The 20,186-nt window shown below is 57.0% G+C and overlaps 1 protein-coding gene across 8 annotated transcripts in view; it reads right to left on the reverse strand.

Annotated features, from left to right (window-relative positions):
* Nucleotides 1-9,898: 9,898 nt before the first annotated feature.
* Nucleotides 9,899-20,186, reverse strand: part of CXXC5 (CXXC finger protein 5) — a 35,088-nt gene continuing 24,800 nt past the window's right edge. For 4 of the 8 annotated variants that reach the window (XM_005599358.4, XM_023617594.2, XM_001504220.6 and 1 more), the window contains exons 2-3: nucleotides 12,431-13,505; nucleotides 9,899-10,939 (exon numbers count right to left, since the gene is read on the reverse strand). In XM_005599358.4, coding sequence (XP_005599415.1) covers nucleotides 10,895-10,939; nucleotides 12,431-13,345 — 960 coding nt within the window. In that variant the 5' untranslated portion in view covers nucleotides 13,346-13,505 and the 3' untranslated portion in view covers nucleotides 9,899-10,894. Of the gene's footprint in view, nucleotides 10,940-12,430; nucleotides 13,506-13,941; nucleotides 14,060-17,705; nucleotides 17,822-20,186 lie in introns of those variants that run through there. The other 4 variants (XM_005599360.4, XM_070234143.1, XM_005599359.4 and 1 more) reach the window with 4 other exon arrangements.

Genomic DNA, 20,186 nt, shown 5'->3' on the forward strand with positions numbered 1-20,186 from the left:
GCAGTGTGGACCCTCACCTCAAGCCTCAGCCAGACCCTGGCTAGAGGACAGCATGGACTCACCCCCATTCCCAATCATGCTCACAGAACCAGGAACTTCTCTGAGATTCCATACAGCTAGGCTGTGCCCTACCGTGGGGGTACAGACTTATTTTTCAACAGAAGCCTGGGGGTCTCAGAAGCTCAACTTGCCCCTACAGGAAAAGAGAGTGCCACCCTGGACTCAAAGGCCTGATTAGCACCCCTTGAGTCACGCTTACCTCTCTACCTTCAGTGTGTTCACCTAGACAAGAGAGATGACATGACCCAGTGCATAGTTCAGGAAGCAGGACAGCCAGGACTGCTAAGGTAATGAGATGGGGCAGCCGGGGCTTGGCCATCTACTCCATTCCTGAGCCTGCCCTCTTCCTAGTAGCTCCCTCATTGCACAAAAGGGGAAACAACCAAGGCCCAGAGAGGTCAAAGGGCCACCTCAAGATCACACAGCAAACTGGGGTCAGAGGTGGAAGTGGAACCCAGATCTGGGTCTCACACAGGGGCAGAACTTCAGGACCATTGCACTGTATGGGTTAAGCTGCACCTCGGTGCCTGGTCCAGCCGGGGTGTGCACGCGTGCGTGCATTTGTGTGTGTGTGTGTGTTGCTGGTGGGAGGGGTGCGGCGGACAGGGTGTCAGGGGAGCTGCCACTGCCGCCTCCCTGGTATTTTTAGCCTTGAGAATGAGCTGAGCTCAGGGCTCTGAGCAACCATCGGCAGTGAGGGAAATGGGAAGGTCCCTGCCACCCCTCCCTACCACTGCCAGCCTGGAGCCTGGTTTGGGTAGGGGGGGCTGGCCTGGAAAAGGGCAGGGACCCCAGGGACTAGGAGCAATCAGGCTCTGAGACCCTGCACCCCAGCCCACCCCTATCTCGACCATCCTCCCAATGCCCCCTTCCCGTGGGGGAGCATCATCACCCAGCCAAGCTGGCAGGGCCAGGCATCCCCATCTCACCCACTGCTACCCTCGGCTTCCCCTCCTAGGAGCTCTGGGCCAGCTCTCGCCTGCACCAGGTCAGAGCTACAAGGTTCCCATGACAACGGATGACAGCAGCAGAGGCTGCTGGCCACAGGGTGAGGGGTGAGAGGGGTGTGGGTAGAGGAGCAGGAGAAGGGAGGGGGCCTAGCACAGGAGTGGGGGAGGGGCTGGAGTGAAGGACCCCGAAATTGCAGCTCCCTCCTGAGGCCTGAGCCCCCAGGAAAGGCCTAGAACTTTGGCTGATTGGTGCCGGAAGGGATTCCATTGCACTGATTGGAAAAGCTAGGCACAGGAGGGGCTGGCTATCCCTTTGGTCATGTGATCACAAAGCCAGCCAGGGGGTAGGGCTTGGATGGCAATCCTACCCCTTGCCTTGCAGCCCAGGATTCTGCTGCCTCTAGGCGAGGGTCTTGGGGGGGTAAGAGGTGGGGCCCAGATGTCCCCTTATCCCTGTCTCTAGGAAGTGAACAGGTCCTGAAGCCCTCCGACCACCCTGGCCATTCTGTAACTTGGATTGCCCATCCTGTAATGAGCGGTCAAGGCCCCAAAACTGACAGATCACTTCTTGTCAAGCCTAGCTCCCTGCTTCCTAACACAGGATATGTTTTGGTTCCCCTGCAAGGGAACATGGCAAGGATCATGGCCTCCTGCTGACTCTCCAACCCAGCCCCAGGGGCCAGAGTGTGGTTGGGAAGTTGCCCCACATACCCACACTTCATTCTACACTTTTGCCCCTCCAAAGGCTGCCCAGGTTCCAGACTCATCATTAGCTCCCACTGTCCCAAGGCAAAATACATGGATGCACTTATCCTAGAGTTTGAGGTGGACCCCACCATCCCCTGGGCTCTCTCCCGTATAGTCTCCTTACTGCCCCTGCAGTAGCAGTCTCCAAGTCTCCTAGGTAAGCAGCATGGTCCTTCAAGGCTCAGCTCCATTCACACCTCCTCCAAGAAGTCTTCTGGGCTCTTCTCAGCCACACAGATCTCTTGATCACCAAGGGGTACAAGGTTTGAGAGTTCACAAGGGCCTTTCACACAGGACTTCTCATTCCACCTTCACAGTTTCTCTGAGAAGTGGTTACTTGCTGATGAGTAAGCCAATGCCCAGAGAGAGAAGTCACTTGTAGAAGGTCACATAGCCTGTGAGCATCAACTTAGTACCTGACTCCGGGCCCCCTTTTCTCTTGGGGTCCCCTCTTGGCAGTCACTAGCCCATGGCACTGCATTTGGGATCCTCCAACAGTTCTTTCTGCAGGTCCTTATTCACAAAGGGCCAACCTATGTCCTCTACCTCCAATTCATCCATTTATTCAACATTATTGAGCACCTAACATGTCCCAGGTGGATAAGCCCCTTCCCCTTGGAGCTCACCTTCTAGCTGGGAAGACCAGCAAGCGAAGGGGGGGGTTTACCCAGTATGATCCCAACAAGCCTGCAATGAGGGCGCCTGAGGCAGTGGGTGCACAGAGGAGGGTTCTCCAGCCAGACTTGCAGAGTCAAGGTGGACTCCAGCCACGCCCTCCCTTAGGTCCTGCCTGCCTGGGGAATTTTACTCCCGTGTCTAACCTCAGTCCCACTAGCACCAATCCCTAAAACACTTTTTAAGTGGGGACTGGCTCAGAAAGGCCAGTACCTAGGTCCTTGACCCCAGTGTTTTTGAACCAGCATCCCTACTCTATATCTCCCCAGGATCCCCTCACTCTACCAACTCCACAGGCCCACCAGGAAGGTTAGAGGGGGCTTGCTGGACAGCAGACACATCAGGCCCCAGGCCAACAGATCCGCAGAACTCCTCGTTGAGCCCCCAACCCCCAGCTCTGCTTTGGGGAATTGGTAGGCCAGTGGGGCCATGGGATCCAGCAGGGCCAGTGGGGCAGCACGAGGTAAGTAGGCAGGGGAGGGTCAGATCTCCCCTCCCCAGGCTGCTGAGCCAAGCAGGGAACAGGGGAGGGAGAGAGGTTGTAGGATTGCCGCTTGGTCCTCAGGGGCCCCGAGGGCCACCAGGCAGGGAAGAGAAAATGAGAAAGGAATTCAGCATCAGCTCCCCAAATCCTCCTACCAGTTAGAGTGGGGGCCACAAGGGCTGCAGGAGGCAGGGCACCCTCGTGATGAGGCTGGCTGTAGGGCGATTAATCTTGTGAGGCCTGTGCGTCGGCCCCCCACTCCTCAGCCTCCCATGGTCAACCCCGCCCGCGCTGCCCCAGGAGTTAATCTCTGCTCAGGGGACTTCTCAGCCGCTGTCACGGCTGCATTAATTCTGAGGCAGAGGGAGGCAGGAAGGAGGGAACACAGTTGAGGGGGGCGGTGGATAGCCTCCTTGGGAAGGTTTTGTGGTCAGCCACTGGTGAGGAGGGGTCCCAAAGGATGGGGCCTGGGTACCCTTCAAGGCCCAGCCCTGGATGAGGGGTGGGGGGCGTCCATATTATGCCTCTCAGACCATCAGAGCCCTTGCACCCCTGGCCTCTAGCCCTCGACCGCCAGCTGAGCCCCAAATGCAGTTTGCAGTTTTGACAGCAGATGTCTCTGCTATTATGATTTATCAAAATGCGTAAGGTAAATAATGCACACATATTTATAGGAAAGGAGAGGGGTGGGAGACGGCAGGAAGGACTGAATGGGGTCAGGGGGCTTTGGGGCCTGAGGGCTCAGCACCCTCGCCCCTGTCCTCAGCCCTCCCCACTCAGATCTGAGGCTTGACCCCAGGCTGGCCGTGGAGAAAGTGGGCTGGGGGAACATCAAGCCTGCCCAGCCACCTGCCCAAGCCTGGCTCCCAGGAGGTCAGGGAGTGGGTGGACCTGTCTTGCTGGGTCCCTGCCAGGCCTCGGAGGTGGCCACCTGGGGGAAGCGGGAAGCAGCTGAGCCAGCCTCACACCTTGGCCGCGTTTCCATGGCTTCACTGTGTCCCGGATCCCGAGGGCTCCGTCGCCTTATCAACGGTGGGCACTGCCCTTGCCCTCACCCTCGCAGCCACTCCCCTTGGACCCCAGCAGCTGCCTGTGGATCCCACTGCGGCAGAGCCCAAACTCATCCGTAGGTGGTACCCCTCCTGGGCCGGCCTCAGAGCTGGGTGAGGGGTGGGAAGACGCCAGGCAGGTGGAGGGGCGAAGGTCTTTGTAGATTCAGGCTGCACCTACTTTGGGCCCCCCAAATACCCAAACCCCTGTCATTTTAGGGGAGGGGACAGCGATCCTGGGCTACCCTCTCATCCCCTACCCTCACTGCACACAGTGCTCTTTGTTTCCAGAACTTTCTGGGCTTAAGAACGTTTGGTTAAAGAACTTTATTGGATTCTCTGATTTGAAAAGCAATATATGTTTACTGCAAAAAAAAAAAAAAAGTGAAAAACTCAAAAAGTCTGAAAGTGCGAAAGAGTTTAAGGAAGTAAGTAATACTTGACCCTAATCCTACATCTGGGCGTGATCACAGACAGTATGTGGGGTGGAGGTGGGGGATTTCTTCCAGCCAAAGCATGAAGCATAACCAGGTGTTTAAGGCCCAGCTTCTGAAAGCAAAGGAACCTGGCTGTGTGACCTTGCGTGTGTCTCTCTACCTCTACCTCTCTGACCCTCAACTTTCTCATCTATAAAATGGGATAACTGATCAATGCCCTCCCCACAGAGTTGTTGTGAGGATTAAGTGAGCTAGGAAGTGCAATGGACTGGCCCAAGGCCTGGCACACGGGCCACATGCTCCATGCCTTGTGAGGCGGGGGGGGGGGGGGGGCGGGTAGTGTTAGCACCTCTAACTAAGGGTAGAGATGCAGAGTATGGAGGTTCCAGGGGGACTGGGGAAAGGGGGCTCTTTCTAGTAAGTGTCCCCTCACCCTTGGGCAGCACTCCAATTAGGGTTGGAAATGCACAAGAGGCAAAAATGCCCAGAAAGAGGAAATAATGTGTTTATTCAGCCCATAGAGGCTTTCTACCTGTTTCATGTTCCAGTCCCACGCTCACTGAGCTGCAGGTCGCAGCCGCGATGCCAGGCAGTGTCACCCAGAGTGAGCAGTGCAGGGATGGGGGTGGCACGGGGACACTAGACCTGGCCTGCAGGGGTCAAGAAGGTTTCTGAGGAGGTACCACCTGAAGGGGGAGTAAGGCACCAGTCAGGAGAGAGAAGGCAACAGGAAACAGACCAGCATCTGACCAGGAGCATGAAGCAGCATGGGGAAGCTGGGGTAGCCGGCCACCAGAACCCCCAGGCCAAGCATCCCTTCCCTAGCCCAGCTGCTTTGCACCCAGGCCTGGAGCCCCAGGGCCCAGCTCTCCTCCCCTGGGCCCGCCCCATCTTCACGCCCTGCTGCCTGGAATCTGAGGCAGCCCTTGTTCTCTGGCAGGAGGGGAATTTAATGCTGCTGAGGGATGGCAGGTCGACAGGCGAAGAGAGATGAAAGTGTCCGCTCTGGCAGCCCGGTCGGCGGCCTCAGGGGACACTCCTGCACCCCCTCTATCCTCCCTAGCCATTCTCCACGTGGTGTGGCAAGAAGAGCCCTCAAGGGGCCCTCAGGGGAGATGTTGACCTTTGGAGACAGAACTCCCTGCAGGGCTATGTGACCTTGGGGGGCAACTGGGCCTCTCTGTGCCCATTACCTGTCTACACAGTGCCTGGGCCAAGGTCTGTATTATTAACATGCTGGTGGCTGCCTGTCCTTCCCCAACCTGGCTGTTGTCAGCACTGCCTGTCGGCACAGGGCTGCGGGTAAACAGCGGGGGGCCGGGGCAGGCTGCACAGCAAACTCCATCCATTTATCTCTGGCACCTGAGAGGGAGTGGGAGCTGGTGCTGCAATCAGGTCAGGCCCAAGCGGCCTTGACTGTAGCGAGCCATGTGGTCATCACCACCTTCTTCTTTGTGACAGCACAGAACAAGGCTGAGCCTGGGAATAGAGGCTGGGGCCCCAAGCCAGAGTCTGCCCGTGGGCCACCAGCCCCGTGCTCTTGTTGGAGATGCTGTGGGCCTTGGCACTAACTGTGAGGTGACCTTGTTGCTCTGTAAACCACCTAGCCAAGTGCCCTGCCCCACAATCCCTGGGTATGTTGCCTTTCTTTCCTGGGAACAGAGACGCAACGGCTTTGGCTGAGGTCATCCAGCAAGGGCACTCACACACACATAAACATGCAGAATGTGGCTTTGACACATGGTGACCAAAAAGCGAGGACGACACGTGTCCAGACTCCCAGGCCTGCTTTCCCTTCCATGGAGGCAGCTGGTCCAAAGCATCCTGTGCAGGGATCTGGCAGCCAGGAGGCCAAGTTCTAGTCAGGATCCTGCTACCATCTTGCTCTGTGACTCGGGCATGTCATACACTCTCTTTGCGCTTCAGTTTCTCACCTGTAAAATGGGTAATAACCCCTATCCTGATGACTTTTGAGAGCCAAAGAAGCAAACTTACTTGACAAAATGAAACCATCCTAGACTGAAGCCAGCCTCCAACTAGCCTTGGGTCCAGGGGAGGTATCTATACAGTGAGCGTAGCTCCTGGCCCACAGTCACCAGGATACCACAGGAACTGTCCTGCTTCCGTCCCCCACCATGACCACAGCAGGCTCAGAGCAGAGGGTCAAAGGCCCAGCGTGGAATCCTGAGTCAGGTTCAGGGCATGAGACCAGGGCCCCAGTCCAGGTGGGGGGGATAAGGGCAGCAAGGGACCAGGTCAGGCCAAGCCTGGCTGCTGTCGGGGGGAGGGGGCGCCTGGCAGGCGCTGGGCAGGCTGGGGTGGGGGAGGCCTTTGGCGGCCACAGAGAACAAAGAGGCTGGGGTTGCCAGGATATTCTGTGGAGCTGAAGGCGGCCGTGGTGGGGCTGGGAGAGGGGCCGCAGCAGCCGTGGGAACTGCGCCTGCTGCCCCCAGGCCAGCCCCGCAAACCAGACTGGGCCCCAGGGCGAGGCTGGGGTAAGAGGGGCTGCCTGGGCCCCATTCTGTCCCCAGGGTTGCATGGCTGTCAGGACAGAGACCCAGGAAATGCTGTAGGCAAAGACACATATGGCACATAGTGTCAGCATCACTGAGAGGATTGCAGTGCACTGACACACAATGTCATGAGCATATACCAGGGTTATACAGGCCCCATCACAGGGTCACAGCAGGGCCACAGGTCAGCATCATACACTCACATAGAATCCCTGATGTCAGTCCAAGGGCCACACCCATGATGGTCACACAGATACAATGTCACAAACCACATAGAATCACTCAGTGTCTGTCATAGGGTCATGCATGCCATACAATATCAGTGTTGCATATCCAATGTTACACAGATAGTATCGTCGAACGTCACACATTCAGTTGTATAACCCAGTATCACACTGGGTCTGTTATAGGATGGTACAGTGTCACAGGATTACATATGCAATGTCACAGAATATCCCAAAGTGTGGCTGCTGACATCATACAATAAGCCATAGCCACATGAGGCCTCACATCCTAGTCTACCACACACTGTCACAGACCCATTTTCATAATGTCAGTGTCCCACATAGCCACGTTGCTGCACAAGGCCTCAGGTGGTTGTCAAGGCCTTGAAGCATCTCTCTCTCTCTCTCTCTCTCTCTCACACACACACACACACACACACACACACACACGGCTGAATGGAGGCTGGGTTTGTCTCCAGCCCTGTGTGCACCCCCAGCCTGTCAAACCACCCCCTGCCAGATGCTAGGGGTATGAGGTGCTTGGGGTGAAGCCTCCTGTGTCACCAGGTGGTCAGGCTCCCAACTGTGGCAGAGGGGAGCTGAGGGCACCCCTGGGGAGGGGAAGTGGGCATATGACCCCAACAGGGGGCCCGCCTCTAAGTACTTCTCAGACGGGAGAGCAGCAGGGGTGAGCTTGCAACAGGAAGACACAGATACAGGGAGATGCAGAGACATGAGAGACACATGGAGACCCAGAGATGCGGAAAAATGATGAGACACAGAAATGAGTCAGAGACCAACAGAGACCATCAAGACAGAGATCCAGGGACAGTGAGCCAGACAGAAAGAGGCAGAGACTGACCGGAGCAGGCTCTGGCCGGGGCTGGGACCTGCTGGGGGAAGGGGCAGCAGCTAGGCCACTCTATGGTGAGGTGGGAGGTGGGGGGGCCAGGGCTTTCAGAAGGATGCACACCCCGGACAGAAAGTGGGGGACATCTCAATGACATTTAGATGAATAATGGTGTTAAAACGGCAACACCAGCTGCCATTGACCGAGTGCTTACAGCGAGCCAGGCCCTTCTCTACTGTGATCTCATTTCATCCTCAGGCAACTTTATTGGGGAGAGACTGTTATTGCCCCATTTCCTAGATGAGGTAACTGAGGCCTCATCATATGTTTAGCCTCACAGCTAACCCCACCCCTGCCTGGGCCTCCTCCAGACGTAGGGGACGGCCTACCACCTGCACAAAGGAGAGAGCAAAAGGCCAAAGCTGGAAGAGGTGAAGGGCTTCAAACTTAGGGCTTCTCTGTGTTGTGGGGTGGGCCCGGGAGCCATGGCTGGGTTGTGGGTTGGCACACTAAAAGGTACAGGCTGGCTGAGTCACAGCACCCCCACACTTGGGGCTGGCACCGGAGCCGTCCACCCCACACCTGTAGGCATGCCAATGAGGGCTGGCTGAGGCCATCTGTGGCCTGTGCGCTGCCAGCAGCCGGGTGGGGGCAGGCAGGGGCCTCCTGCCTGGGTGCCCCCTGCTGGCCAGGCTTCACACCCGACTCCCCCAAGGAGGACCCTCCCAAGTTCTGGAGGTGCTGCAGTTTGCTTTGTGCAGGGGGCGAGGGTGCCCCCGGCTGCAACACTTCCCCTCACTCCCCACTGGACACCCCCCTTCGGCAGAGCTGCCTGGAGAGATCACAGGCAGCCACATGAAAGGGAATTTTTCCCAGGCAGAGATGGAGTTGAAAGCTGCCTCCCACCGCCCCCGCTGTGCCAGGCCAGGCTGCCGAGTTCCTGGTGCTGGAAGGGAGCTTGTGACGCCCGCGAAGGGGTTGGGGGTCAGAGCCCCCACCCAATATGGCTGCTTTTTTCTCCTCCCAGGAACAATGGCAGAGACAGCCCATCTCCCCCACCTCACCGCCCATTCAGCTTCAGAAGTTGTCCTTTCCCTCATCCCGAAGCCCTCATCCACCTGAAGCCAGGCCCCAGCATCATCAGGAAGTCCTTCCTCCACTCTAGCCTCCATCGCAGCCAGGCGCAAAGCAGCTGGGTGGGAAGAATGCCTCCCGTGGAGTGGATGACAGGCCTCATCCTGCAGGCCGGCCTCTGTAATGTGCAGGGGGGTGGGGCGTGCAGCTGCCACCCCTTCCTGTTCAGGCTGCCCTGGCCTAAACCATGTGGCTGTGTGGTAATTTCCCCAGACATCTGGCCTCTGAGGTCCCAGACAACACTTGCCAACAAACTTTCCAGGGGTGGGGAGAGTCACACAAGAGCCGAAGCCAGAGACACCACCAGGCCTCAGTCCAGCAGCCCTCAGGCCTGAAGAGGGGTGTGTGGGGGTGGGGGGGATCTCTGTCTGTGTGCTGGGCACAGCCAGGTCCCCACAAACCTGGGCTAAAACTGCTCCCTGGGGAATCACTAGATTCCTGCAAGTAAGAAGAAAGAAAGAAGAACCAGAAGGGGCCGCTGAGGCCCACCCCTCGTACTGCTGGCTGCTTTGCGCTGATCAGGTCCTGATGGCTTTAGGTGAAGGGAGGGTGGCCCCAGGTGAGCGGAGGTCCAGATTCTGAGGTGGGGGGTACAATCAGGCAGGCGAGGTGCTCCAGTACCAGCCACTTCCAGATTAACATCATTTCCATCCTGTCAGCCAGACTGGCTGCTCCTGTCTGCCCCGCTTCTGCCCACGGTGGTCCCAGACAATCCCTGCCCAGCAACAGCCCCCAAGCCAGCCCCCAAAACCGGAGAGCAAGAAGCCAGCGGTGCTTCGTGACACAAACATGCATTAGTTTTATTCACAAAACAGCCTGGTTTCCTAAAACAATACAAACAGCATGTTCATCAGCAGGAAGCTGGCCATGGGCAAGGGGGCCCAGGCCACAGGGGGCCCCCTGGGCACCCACCCCCACTGGCAGGGGGCCACGCAAAGAAGCCCTTTCTTCTGTCACCATCAGCAAGGCCAGAAAAAAAAGGACTTATTTTCTCTAAGGGAAATAGCCAGGATCGGAAATATCGAGACATGGGCTCCCCAGATCTCAATGGATAAACGGAGCTCTCATTTTTGCAAAATCATCACTGTTGGGGTGGGGGTCCCATTTTGGGGACCATGGGTGCAGCATGGCTGGCCTGGGCATGGGGGTGGGTGGGCTGCTCCCTCCCTCTCTGTGACCTCCTCGCAGTGGCTCTGCCCGCGTGGACGGATACAGAGGGGCTTTGACACGGCGCCGTCAACATTCTCTTTATAAACATGAGTGGATTCTCCAGGCAAACTATGCACTATTTCATGGTCGGAAAGAATCAAAGGAAGTTTAAATGAGGGTGGAGTTAAACTGTGCTAAATTACAGTAGTGCTTATTAGTAACTAGATTTCAAAAGGTTACAGAAAATTTACATTCTCTACACAAAAACTGCATCTCCTGCACAGACAACATCGACATCGACACAGGAAGGAAACTGATTGTCCATTCTTTGCCCAGGAAGTCTCGGTACTTTATAGATTCGTCTTTACCTCTTTTTTGTCGTTGTTCTTCCGAAAAAGCAGTTAAATTTTTTTTTTCTTTTCTTTTTCTTTTTATACTAGGGACGTGGAGATGTTAAAACGACAACAACAAAAATATATATAAAAACAGGAATGAAATCTGTGAGAGAATATTTTTGGTTCTAAAGACGGGTGCATCCGTTTGTCTTCGCCCGAATCCCTTGCCGGAGACCACACGAGCAGTGACATTGCACGGAGAGGGCAGCTTTGGGTTCCCGCCGCCGTCACTGAAACCACCGGAAGGCGGCTCCCGTCGGAAGCATCACCTTCTGGCGGGGGCGGGAGACAAAAACAAGGAGAGAGTTCAGTCAGGGTCCGGCTGGGCCTGGTGCAAAGACGTCCCCCGTGGATGGCCTCGTGGCGGAGGGATGGGCATGGAGTAAAGGCAGCCACCCCGTGGAGTTCCTGCCATCCTGGCCAGGCCAGAGAAGGAGCCTTGACCTGCTGGGCCGCTGAAAGGCTGGGAGCACCCTGAGGCCTCCTGAGCCACTGTGCCCAGGAACCCTCCTTCCAGACAGGAAGACCCCTTCCCCTGGTCCAAGGGCCACACGCACCAGGTGGCTGTGATGCATCTGGGAGCTGTATGCACATTTCTGTCGAATGAGCGTGTAAGCGTGTGCACTAGATGCATATATGGATGTATGCCTTGAGCTATGCTACAGTGTACAGCTGTTTGGAGCTGTGTGGGGAGGAAGGATACTTGCTGTGTTTATTAAGACACTGCGTCTATAATAAGACTATGTACACTGAACAGGGGTGAGTGTGTGTGTGTATGTCTACACCAGATGAGAGTGGGCGCCTTTGTGTGCACATAGGTGTGTTCTCTGGGCAGGAGAGCAGATATATGAGGTTTGGGGCTTGGGCGGGTAGCCATGGTTGGGATGCCATTATTGTTTTCCAACCATTCTGGACATTTGTGCCAAGCCCACTCGTAGAGGGGCGGGGACAGGGCAGGGACAGCAGGCTGAAAAGATGCTTTTGTACCCAGGCTTGGCACCACAGTTAGGCTGCCATGGCTGGGGGCACAGGGACAGGCCCTGCCACAAGGGTAGAGAGAAAGCAACATGGGAACCCCTCTGCCTTCTCTAAGCCAATCCCATAGTGGACAGGCCTTGCCCATTCCCTAGGTTCACAGCCACCTCCTAACCCTAGGCCCAGAGGACCCCTGGCCATTAGCAGTGCAGCCAGACTGACCTTGGGGCCCCAAGGCACGCCAAATCTGTCAACAAGGTGCCTAGACCCAGGGTTCTTCCAGGCCTCAGAGCAGGGTGATCAGCACTGGAGCAGCCCTATCCTTGGGTGGTCTTGGGGAAAAAGGCTGGGCCCTGAAGGGGCAAGTGAGGGGCTGGTCCTCAAAGCCAGAGTCCATGGGATGGAACCCCTAAAATGGGGCAGGGGAGAGTCGCAGAATCTTAGTTCACAGACTGGAAGCTTTAGGACCTGTATGGGAATCTCAGTACTTGACCCAGAACTCCAGAAGGGAGTGTAGGAGCCAGGGCCTGGCTGGGAATCGCAGGCCCTTGCCTGGAATTTTATGCCTGCCTTGCAAACTACAACCTAATGGGATGGCAGGATGTGGTTCTGACTTTTGGGGCAGTGAACTGGTGTTCTCGGAGCCTGGCGTGGAACCCTGGAGCCCAGGGTTGGCTGGGCATCCCCGGACACTCGCCCAGGCAGAAAAGGCGGGGTTGGGGTGGGGGTGGGTTTGGACTGCCAGACAGAAGCAAGAGCCCACACACCTCCCTCTAAGGCGCCGTTACCTCCAGAGCAGCGGAAGGCTTCTTTTTGAGTTCCTCACATTTTCTGAATTTGCAAATCTGATGGCCAGTCTTTCGGTTCCTACAACTGCTGCACTGCTCGCAGTTGATGCGCCGCCGGCAGGGCGCACACATGCCGCAGCGTTTCCGCTTCTTCTTGCCCGAGCTGATGGCGGAGGCCAGCTCTCCCTGCATGGGGTACTCGGCCAGGCCGGCCATGTGCAGCGCACTCTCGGCCAGGAACACGCCTGCCGGGGTCATGATGAAGAGGCCTGGGTTGATGGGGAAGGCGCCCAGGTAGGGGAAGTCGGACTGGCCATTGAGGGCTTCAGCGCCCGCCACAGCCTCCATGTCGGGCAGGCCAGCGGCCGCCTCACTCATCAGCGGCAGGTGCTCCTGCACCACGCGCTTCAGCATCTCCGTGGACTGCGCAAACTGCTGCAGCGTCAGCTGTCCCTCGGCTGCCAGCTCCGTGGCCCTCTCCGCCTTGCTCAGCAGGCTGGCCACAGCACCACTTTTGTGCTTTGAGGTAGGGTTGCTTTTGTCCACAGCCATGGCTGCCGCCAGGTCGTGCCCATTGGCCAACAGGGAGGCAGCAGCTGCGGCCGCAGCAGCCTTTTCAGCAGACTCCCCGCCCATCATGGTGCCACCGCCACTGCCCCCACTGCCCCCAAAGGAAGAGTAGTGGGAGAGAGGGCGGGAGCGACGCAGGCTCTTATTGAGGGGTTCACTGATAATGCCGCTCTTGTTCCGACGCTCGGGGGGCGGTGCGTCATCCGCCACTGAAGCTGGCGTAGTTGCGGCCACCGCTGCACTCTTGTCAGCTGCTCCCGCCTTTGGGCCACTGCCACTGCTGCCATTGGCATTGCTGCTGCTACTGCCGCCGGTGTCCTGCGGGCCACTGCCGAGGCTCGACATGGTGGGGTCGAGGCCCAGACCCCACTGCTGGGAGAACCTGCCAACCGTGGGGTGTCCACAGATGAACGCTGGGCCCTGCTGCCCACAACAAAGATGCCTGGTGGGCCTCGCAGCTCAGGGCAGGCACATGGTCAGGTGTCCACGTGAAACTATCTTCACTCTGTCGAGACAAGAGAGTACAGGATCAGGGCAGAAGTCAACATCTCCTTCTCCAATGTCACCACCACTAACTGCACCACTGTTGTAGCAACTACAAGCCTGACTAGGTTATTTATTAAGTGCTGGGCCCACCCTGCTTAGGAACTTTTTATTTGTACTATTTCAGTTAAGACTCACAAGAACCCTATGAAGTAGTGGCTAGTAACGCCCTATTTTATAGATGAAGAACACAAGGTTTAGAAGAAGAACCGACTAGTCCATGGATACACAGCCACCAAGGTCTCCACAGCCCAGATCTGCCCTGCTAGGGTCTGGAAGACCTCGTGGAGGCAGGCAGTCCTTCCTGGGCTGGGGGAAGGAAAAAGCTGGAGATGTTTATTAACCTCCGAGTGTTATAGAGTCATCTTCCACTTCCTAATCTCCCTTCCCTAACCCACCTACAGAGAAGAGGGGTCAGAACAGCCTCTGAAAGCTTGAAGGTGTAGACCAAAACGTCTGCGAAGCTGCCCCTGGATCTTTATTTGGAGATTCCTAATCTCAAGGCTCTGGCAAGTCCTGCAGGCAAAAGAAACTGTTTGACTTTGTTTAATAGAGTTTGCCAAATAGAGCACAGAACCCTTATTTCCAGGAGCATGGGGGAGGCCCCGTGGCCGAGTGGTTAAGTTCACGCACTCTGCTTCGGCAGCCCAGGGTCTCACCAGTTCAGATCCTGGGTGCGGACATGGCACCACTCATCAGGCCATCCCACATGCCACAACTAGAAAGTATATAACTATCTACTGGGGGGATTTGGGGAGAAAAAGAAAAAAAAAAAAGGAGCATGCATCCTCCTGCTAGAGGGCAGGCAGCGCTGTGCCAGGGCAAGCCTTCCCCTGCAAGAGTCAGGGGACATGCTGTGCACACATCAGCACGCACTTCCTCCCCACTCTCAAACCATGGTCATCATCACCTCAGGACCCACTCTTGTCTGCTCTGGCCTGGCTCCCAAATGGGCCTGGGTGGAGGTCCCAGTGAGGGCCTCGAGAGCTGGGATAGGCTGTGGGCAGGAGGGGCCTCTGGCTGGTGCAAGCTGGGAATGAGAGTAGGTGTGACCCCTCAGAAACGGAGCCTGTTCTTCAGCCACATCCACATTTCCAAGGTGTCCCTCTCCAGGACAGAGCCTGCTCTGCTCAGGCCCCAAGACTACGACACGTGAGCAGCCAGGCTCCTTGGCCAGGAGCTCTGGAAGGAACTGGTCCAGATGGAGCAGAGTGGCAGTTTCCTCATCAGCTTGGCTCTCCAGCATCCCTTGCCTGTCGGCCTGCCGTGGCCCAGCAACCCCCAGGAGAGGGGTGGGAGGAGAGGGCCCAGCCCAAGCAGCTGGCGGCTCAAGGGGGAAGCGCACATCTGGCTTGGCTTGTCCTGCCCTGGCCTTGGGGGCGGCACACACTGCATCTTTGTCCCCAGGCAACCCCACCATCCCCCAGTCACAGGACTCAGCCTATCCTGAGAGGTCATCCAGTCCAACCCTCTGCACTTACAGAGGGGGAAATTGAGGCCCCCAGCAGATATGGCCCCCTGCCCCAGGACTGCTAAGGAGTGACCACAATGAGGAGGGACCACAGAGAAAGGAAACACTTTGTCTTCAGGGTGAGGCGAATGGCAGGCATCAGCAGACAGCCAGACACTGCCCCTTCCCAGTGGGCACTGGCCCACTCAGGGTCCTTCCTAGTCAAGGTAGACAGGTGGTGAGGAAGAGCTGGGCAAGCTGGCAGAGTCCACCAGGACAAACCCAGGAGGTCCTGGCAGGGTGAGCAGGCTGGGCTAGAGGGTGTCACAGAGGAAGGGGGTCATGTATGCCCAAAGATAGCTATACTCTGCCCTACCTCCTAAGGGGCAAGCCCAGGCTGGCTCTTCGGCTCCACTCCTCAGAGACTGGTACCCCTCCAGGCATCAGTGACCCTGGCTAGGTGTTAGGGACTAGGGCCAGGGAGATCACCGCCTAAGACTATCACCCCAAGTCAACTTGCCCAGAGTGAGCTCAACTACCCTGCCCTGGACCACAGCCCCAGCAGCCCGACATGGGGTGAAGGGAGAAGGCAGGCGCCCACGGGTTGGAGCTGGGGAGGGGAGCAATCTGCGCCCTAGCCCCTGTGTGCGTCCTCCGCCTCTGCGGCCTGCTGGCTGGTGGCAGAAATCGATAGCTGCATTAACGCTGCTCTTGCTCTACTCCCTCCCTCCCTCCTCCCAGCTCCAGGATCTGCCTCTGTGTGCGGGGAGGGCAGGTCAATTAGAAGTCAGCTCCCTCCGACACAGCCCGGCCTGCGTTCAGGGCTGGTGCTCCACTCTGGCTGAGTCTCTCCGCTTTTGTCTTCATCCTCAGTCTCTCGTGGTGGGGACCAAACCTCATGTTCTGTTCATCTCTGGCCCCCTCATTGAATCTCTCTGACCTTCCATTTTTCTGTCCTTCCTCAGGGACTACCCTCCCCCAGCCCCCCAGTTCCTGGGATATGCTGAGCTCGCGACCAGAGGACGTGATATGTCATCGAACAGGTGCTGCAGGCAGAACACCGTGGTTTGTCAGCCACAGAAACTGAAGGTGGGGGTATGCCAGGGGGACTGGCACATGGGGTAACTGTCCCAAAACCCTAGAGTGGGCAGATACCAAGATCTAGTCCCCAAGGCCTGGTCCCCAAGCTTGTTCCAAATCTGCTCCTGTACCCGCCTCATCTTTTCCTTCAGACCCTGGGAAAAGCTGATGCCCTGGTCCCAGTGGAGCCCTGATCACAGGGCCCGTTTGCTCTACTCATGGAAGAGAAGGACATAAGAAAAGACCTTCTCCCAGTCGCAGTCTTCTATTGCAGGGCACACATCAACCCCCTCTTAGGCCAGAAAGGGCCTGGCAGTGCCCAGGCAGCAGGGGAGGAGCTGGGGCTGCGTTGAAGCGGAGCGGGAATGAGCAGGAGGGAAAGCTGGCGGGCAGGCGGACGGCGGCGGGCGCATCCATCATCAGCCCTGCCAGGAACGTATCCAGCCCCCAAAAAGAAATACTGCGCCTGAGGAGGGACAACAAAGGGCTCCGTTTCATCAGCAATGCGGAGCCAGCGCCCCGCCGCCCCGCCAGCCGCGGTCAGCCCACAAAGGACCCCTTTGTCCATGCAGGAGCCGGGCCGGCCGGGAGCTGGGACCAGGGGCTGACGGGCGGGGACAGAGCCCAGGGGGCGGGGGCTGAGGGAAAAACCAGTCATGGAGAGCTGGGGGGCAGCAGGGGACACAGGGGCAGAAGAACAGAGACAGGTGGTGAGGATAGAGGATCATGAGACAGAGGACTTGAGAGGTGGGTTAGAGAAAAGGGGACTCGGAGAGGACAGGGCAAAGGGTCAAGGTCAGAGGACAGAGTGTCATGTGGAGCAGAGACTGGGATGGCGAGGCTCAGAGAGACCCAGGGTGCCGAGCCCAACTCAGAGACTTAAGGGTCTGAGGGACAAGGAGACAGAGCCCTGAGGAGAGTCCCAGACTCAGGGACCTGGAGACCAAGAGAAGGCAGTGGACGTGCCCACAGGAGAGGGAAGCAGAGGTGGGAGAGACCAGAGGAGACCCACCTTACCCAAGGCCCCAGCCCACTCCAGCCCAAGGCCTGGGAAGAGGAGATAGGGAGCAGGGCCAGGGGTCATTGGGTCTTGGCCTCAGGGCCTGGCTGTGGGGCCCAATCTCCTGTGGGCTCGAGCTTTGGCTGAGCTAGGAAGAGAGGGAGCCTCAAAGCTGAGACTACTCTCCTGACAGTGGGGCCAGCCCCTGCTCTACCCCCAGGCCTTGTCTTCCCCAAGAAGGTGCAGACCCCACCTCTCTCTAACCAGCTCCCACCACCAAGTGACACTCAGGCTCCCTAAACTGACTAACCCTACCAGCCAGCATTCACTGAGCACCCACTGTGTCCCAGGCTCTTGGCTTCTCTCCCTCCTTGACTCCTCCTGAGAACCCAGGGAGATAGGAAATATTAACCAATTTCAGAGATGAGGAAATTGTAGCTCAGAGAGGCAAGCTGTGGTCAAACAGGTTCAGGTCAAGGTCAAACAGCTGGTGCCCAGTAGGGGTAGAATTTGAACCCAGAGCCCAAGTGTTAATCACCCTGCTCTGTGACTGCCTCTGTTCTACCCGAGAGAGTAGTCCAGGGCAAGGTGACCTAGCTACCCCGAGGCTGCCTCCACCCCCCAGTTGTTACCATGCCTGTCACCTTTACGTGGTCAGTGGGGAGAGCTGTCACAGACTCCAGAGGGGCACCCCCACCTGGGGGGGCCTTGGAGATGTCCAGGCAGGAGCTCGGAATGCTGGGCCAGTGATATCATAATGCCAGCTGGTAGTGAGGTCACCAGAGGTGATGGCAGTGCCCTCACTCCACCTTTAGCCCCAAGGGAGTCAGGATTCATCCCCAGCAGGCTGTCCTGAGCCCTTCAGGCCACATGGCCTTGGGGGTGGGGTGGGCACTGTCGGGAGGGATGGTCCTGTCTGCATGTAGACATGCACACAGGTGGCCCACAGTGAAATGTTCTAGATGTGTGGTTGGACACATCCCCCTACTGCCTACCCTTCAGCAGCCCCATGCCCTGTGGCACTGGGGAGATGGTGCAGGATACAGACCCAGCACTGCCCTGGAGGAGTGCACAGGAGCTAGACTGAGGGTTACAAGAACCAGTGTGAGTGAGAGTGAGAAGGGGACCAAGTAGGGCTTCGGGGATCTTCCAGGAGGAGGGGACTGCTAGCCTGTGAGTTAAGGAGAGGTTACCAAAGGGGACACAAGCCTGAAAGGGTTCCTAAGAAAAAGGGAAGTGGGTGCGAGGTGTGGCTACGAAGGTGGCAGGGTCCCAACTGGACAGGGTCTTGAGGCCAAGGGCAGGATTTTTTTTTAACAGCTTTACTGAGTTATAGTTTACATACTATAAAATTCACCCACTTATAAGTGTATAATTCAATAATTTTTAGTAAACTTACTGAGTTGTGCAACCATCACCAATACCATGGGCAGAGTTTGAGCAGGCGCCATCCCTCCCCTACTCCCCTGCTGGCTGCAACAGCCTCCCAGCCGTCCCGCCTGCTGAGGGAAGGCCTCCTGGAGGAGGCTGCATTTCAGCGGGACCTTCCCAAGACACTGGCCCAGCAGAGCCCGCCATGGTCTGGGCAAGCCAGCTTTGCAGACTTGAACACCCTGGCTCAGCATACCCTTCCCCACACTTCTGACATCCCCGCTACACCCCTTCACATTCCTCCACCCACCTTGGTGGGCTGGTCTCCTTGGCCTCCGAGGGAGGTGAGATAGACAGATGGTGGGCAGGTCAGTGGTGGCGCAGAGAACAAACCACAGGCTACGGTGGTTGAACTAAGCTGAGCAAGAGGGTGTGTGTGGGGGGGTTTCCATCTCTGATTTCCATGATTCAGCCTGGGGAGTTTCCATAGGGAAAAAAAGCCCCACTCAGGCCTAAGGAGACACACATGGGGACAGTGGTCTTGGAGGCTGAGAGAAACGCAGACCCAGCCGGAGAGCACAGGGCACATATCCAGCTATGGATGGACACACATACAAGGACACATTGACCACTGCTAGCACCCAGCAGATGGCCTGGGGTGGACATGCCCTCAATACTATTAGAGTCTTCCCAAGACTAACACCCCAAGACCAACTGTCAAGGACAGAACAGGGGGGCTGCAATCCCCTGCATATTTCCCTGACTCCATAGCCCCTGACCCTCTTACGCCCCTCCTCCTAGGGCAGGCACAACCCCTTTGCCTGCGGACTGAAACATGCTGCTGAGAAAACCCCAGGAGTATATGGTCTCTGTTCTCCCTTACAGAGCTTCCAAAAGTAGCTGGAAAAGGGGATCAGCTCATTTCATGGACAGACACATCGAGGCCCCAGGCAGGAGGTATGCCCTGACCTGGGGCTCTAAGGAGGGAGTTGTAGAACCCCTGATAAAGACAAGGCCTTCCTCAACAGGCACCTCCTTCAGGCCAGGTCTCTTCCCTGGAAGAGTCAAAGGATCAGGAGGGCCCTGGATGATCTTGGCACATGGCCTCTGAGCCAGTTTCCCCATCTGTAGCAGGGGACCACGAGGATAACTGCTAACATGTATGGAGGCCTTCCTGTGTGCCAGACACTGTACATGCCTTGTCTCAATGAATCCTCATACCTGCCTTCTGAAGAAAGTACTATTATTGCCCCATTTAGACCAGGCAATTTGATAAGCAGTTGTGATGTAGAGAAAGTGCTGCCCTCCCCATTTGGGACTCCTTCGATCTTAGACTAATGTTTCCCAAAGTGGTGATGTCTGAGCTGACACCAGTCTGGGATCACGGCCCACACACTCAGTTAGGACCTCCCTCCTGGTAGGCCTCACCACGGAGCAAGCTGGGGAAGGCTAGCTCAGAGATATTTGGGCCAAGGCATGGGGGGGTGGGGGTGGGGTGTTTGTCAACAGGACTGGCTGGGGTACTAGAGTCCTAAGGTTTAGGTTTGTGGCTCCATCCTGTCCCTACCTGACTGTCGACTTTTTTTTTTTTTTTAAGATTTTATTTTTTCCTTTTTCTCCCCAAAGCCCCCCGGTACATAGTTGTATATTCTTCGTTGTGGGTCCTTCTAGTTGTGGCATGTGGGACGCTGCCTCAGCGTGGTTTGATGAGCAATGCCATGTCTGCACCCAGGATTCGAACC

The sequence above is a fragment of the Equus caballus genome, chromosome 14 (assembly GCF_041296265.1).
Source record: "Equus caballus isolate H_3958 breed thoroughbred chromosome 14, TB-T2T, whole genome shotgun sequence".
In the NCBI taxonomy this organism is placed as follows: domain Eukaryota; kingdom Metazoa; phylum Chordata; class Mammalia; order Perissodactyla; family Equidae; genus Equus; species Equus caballus.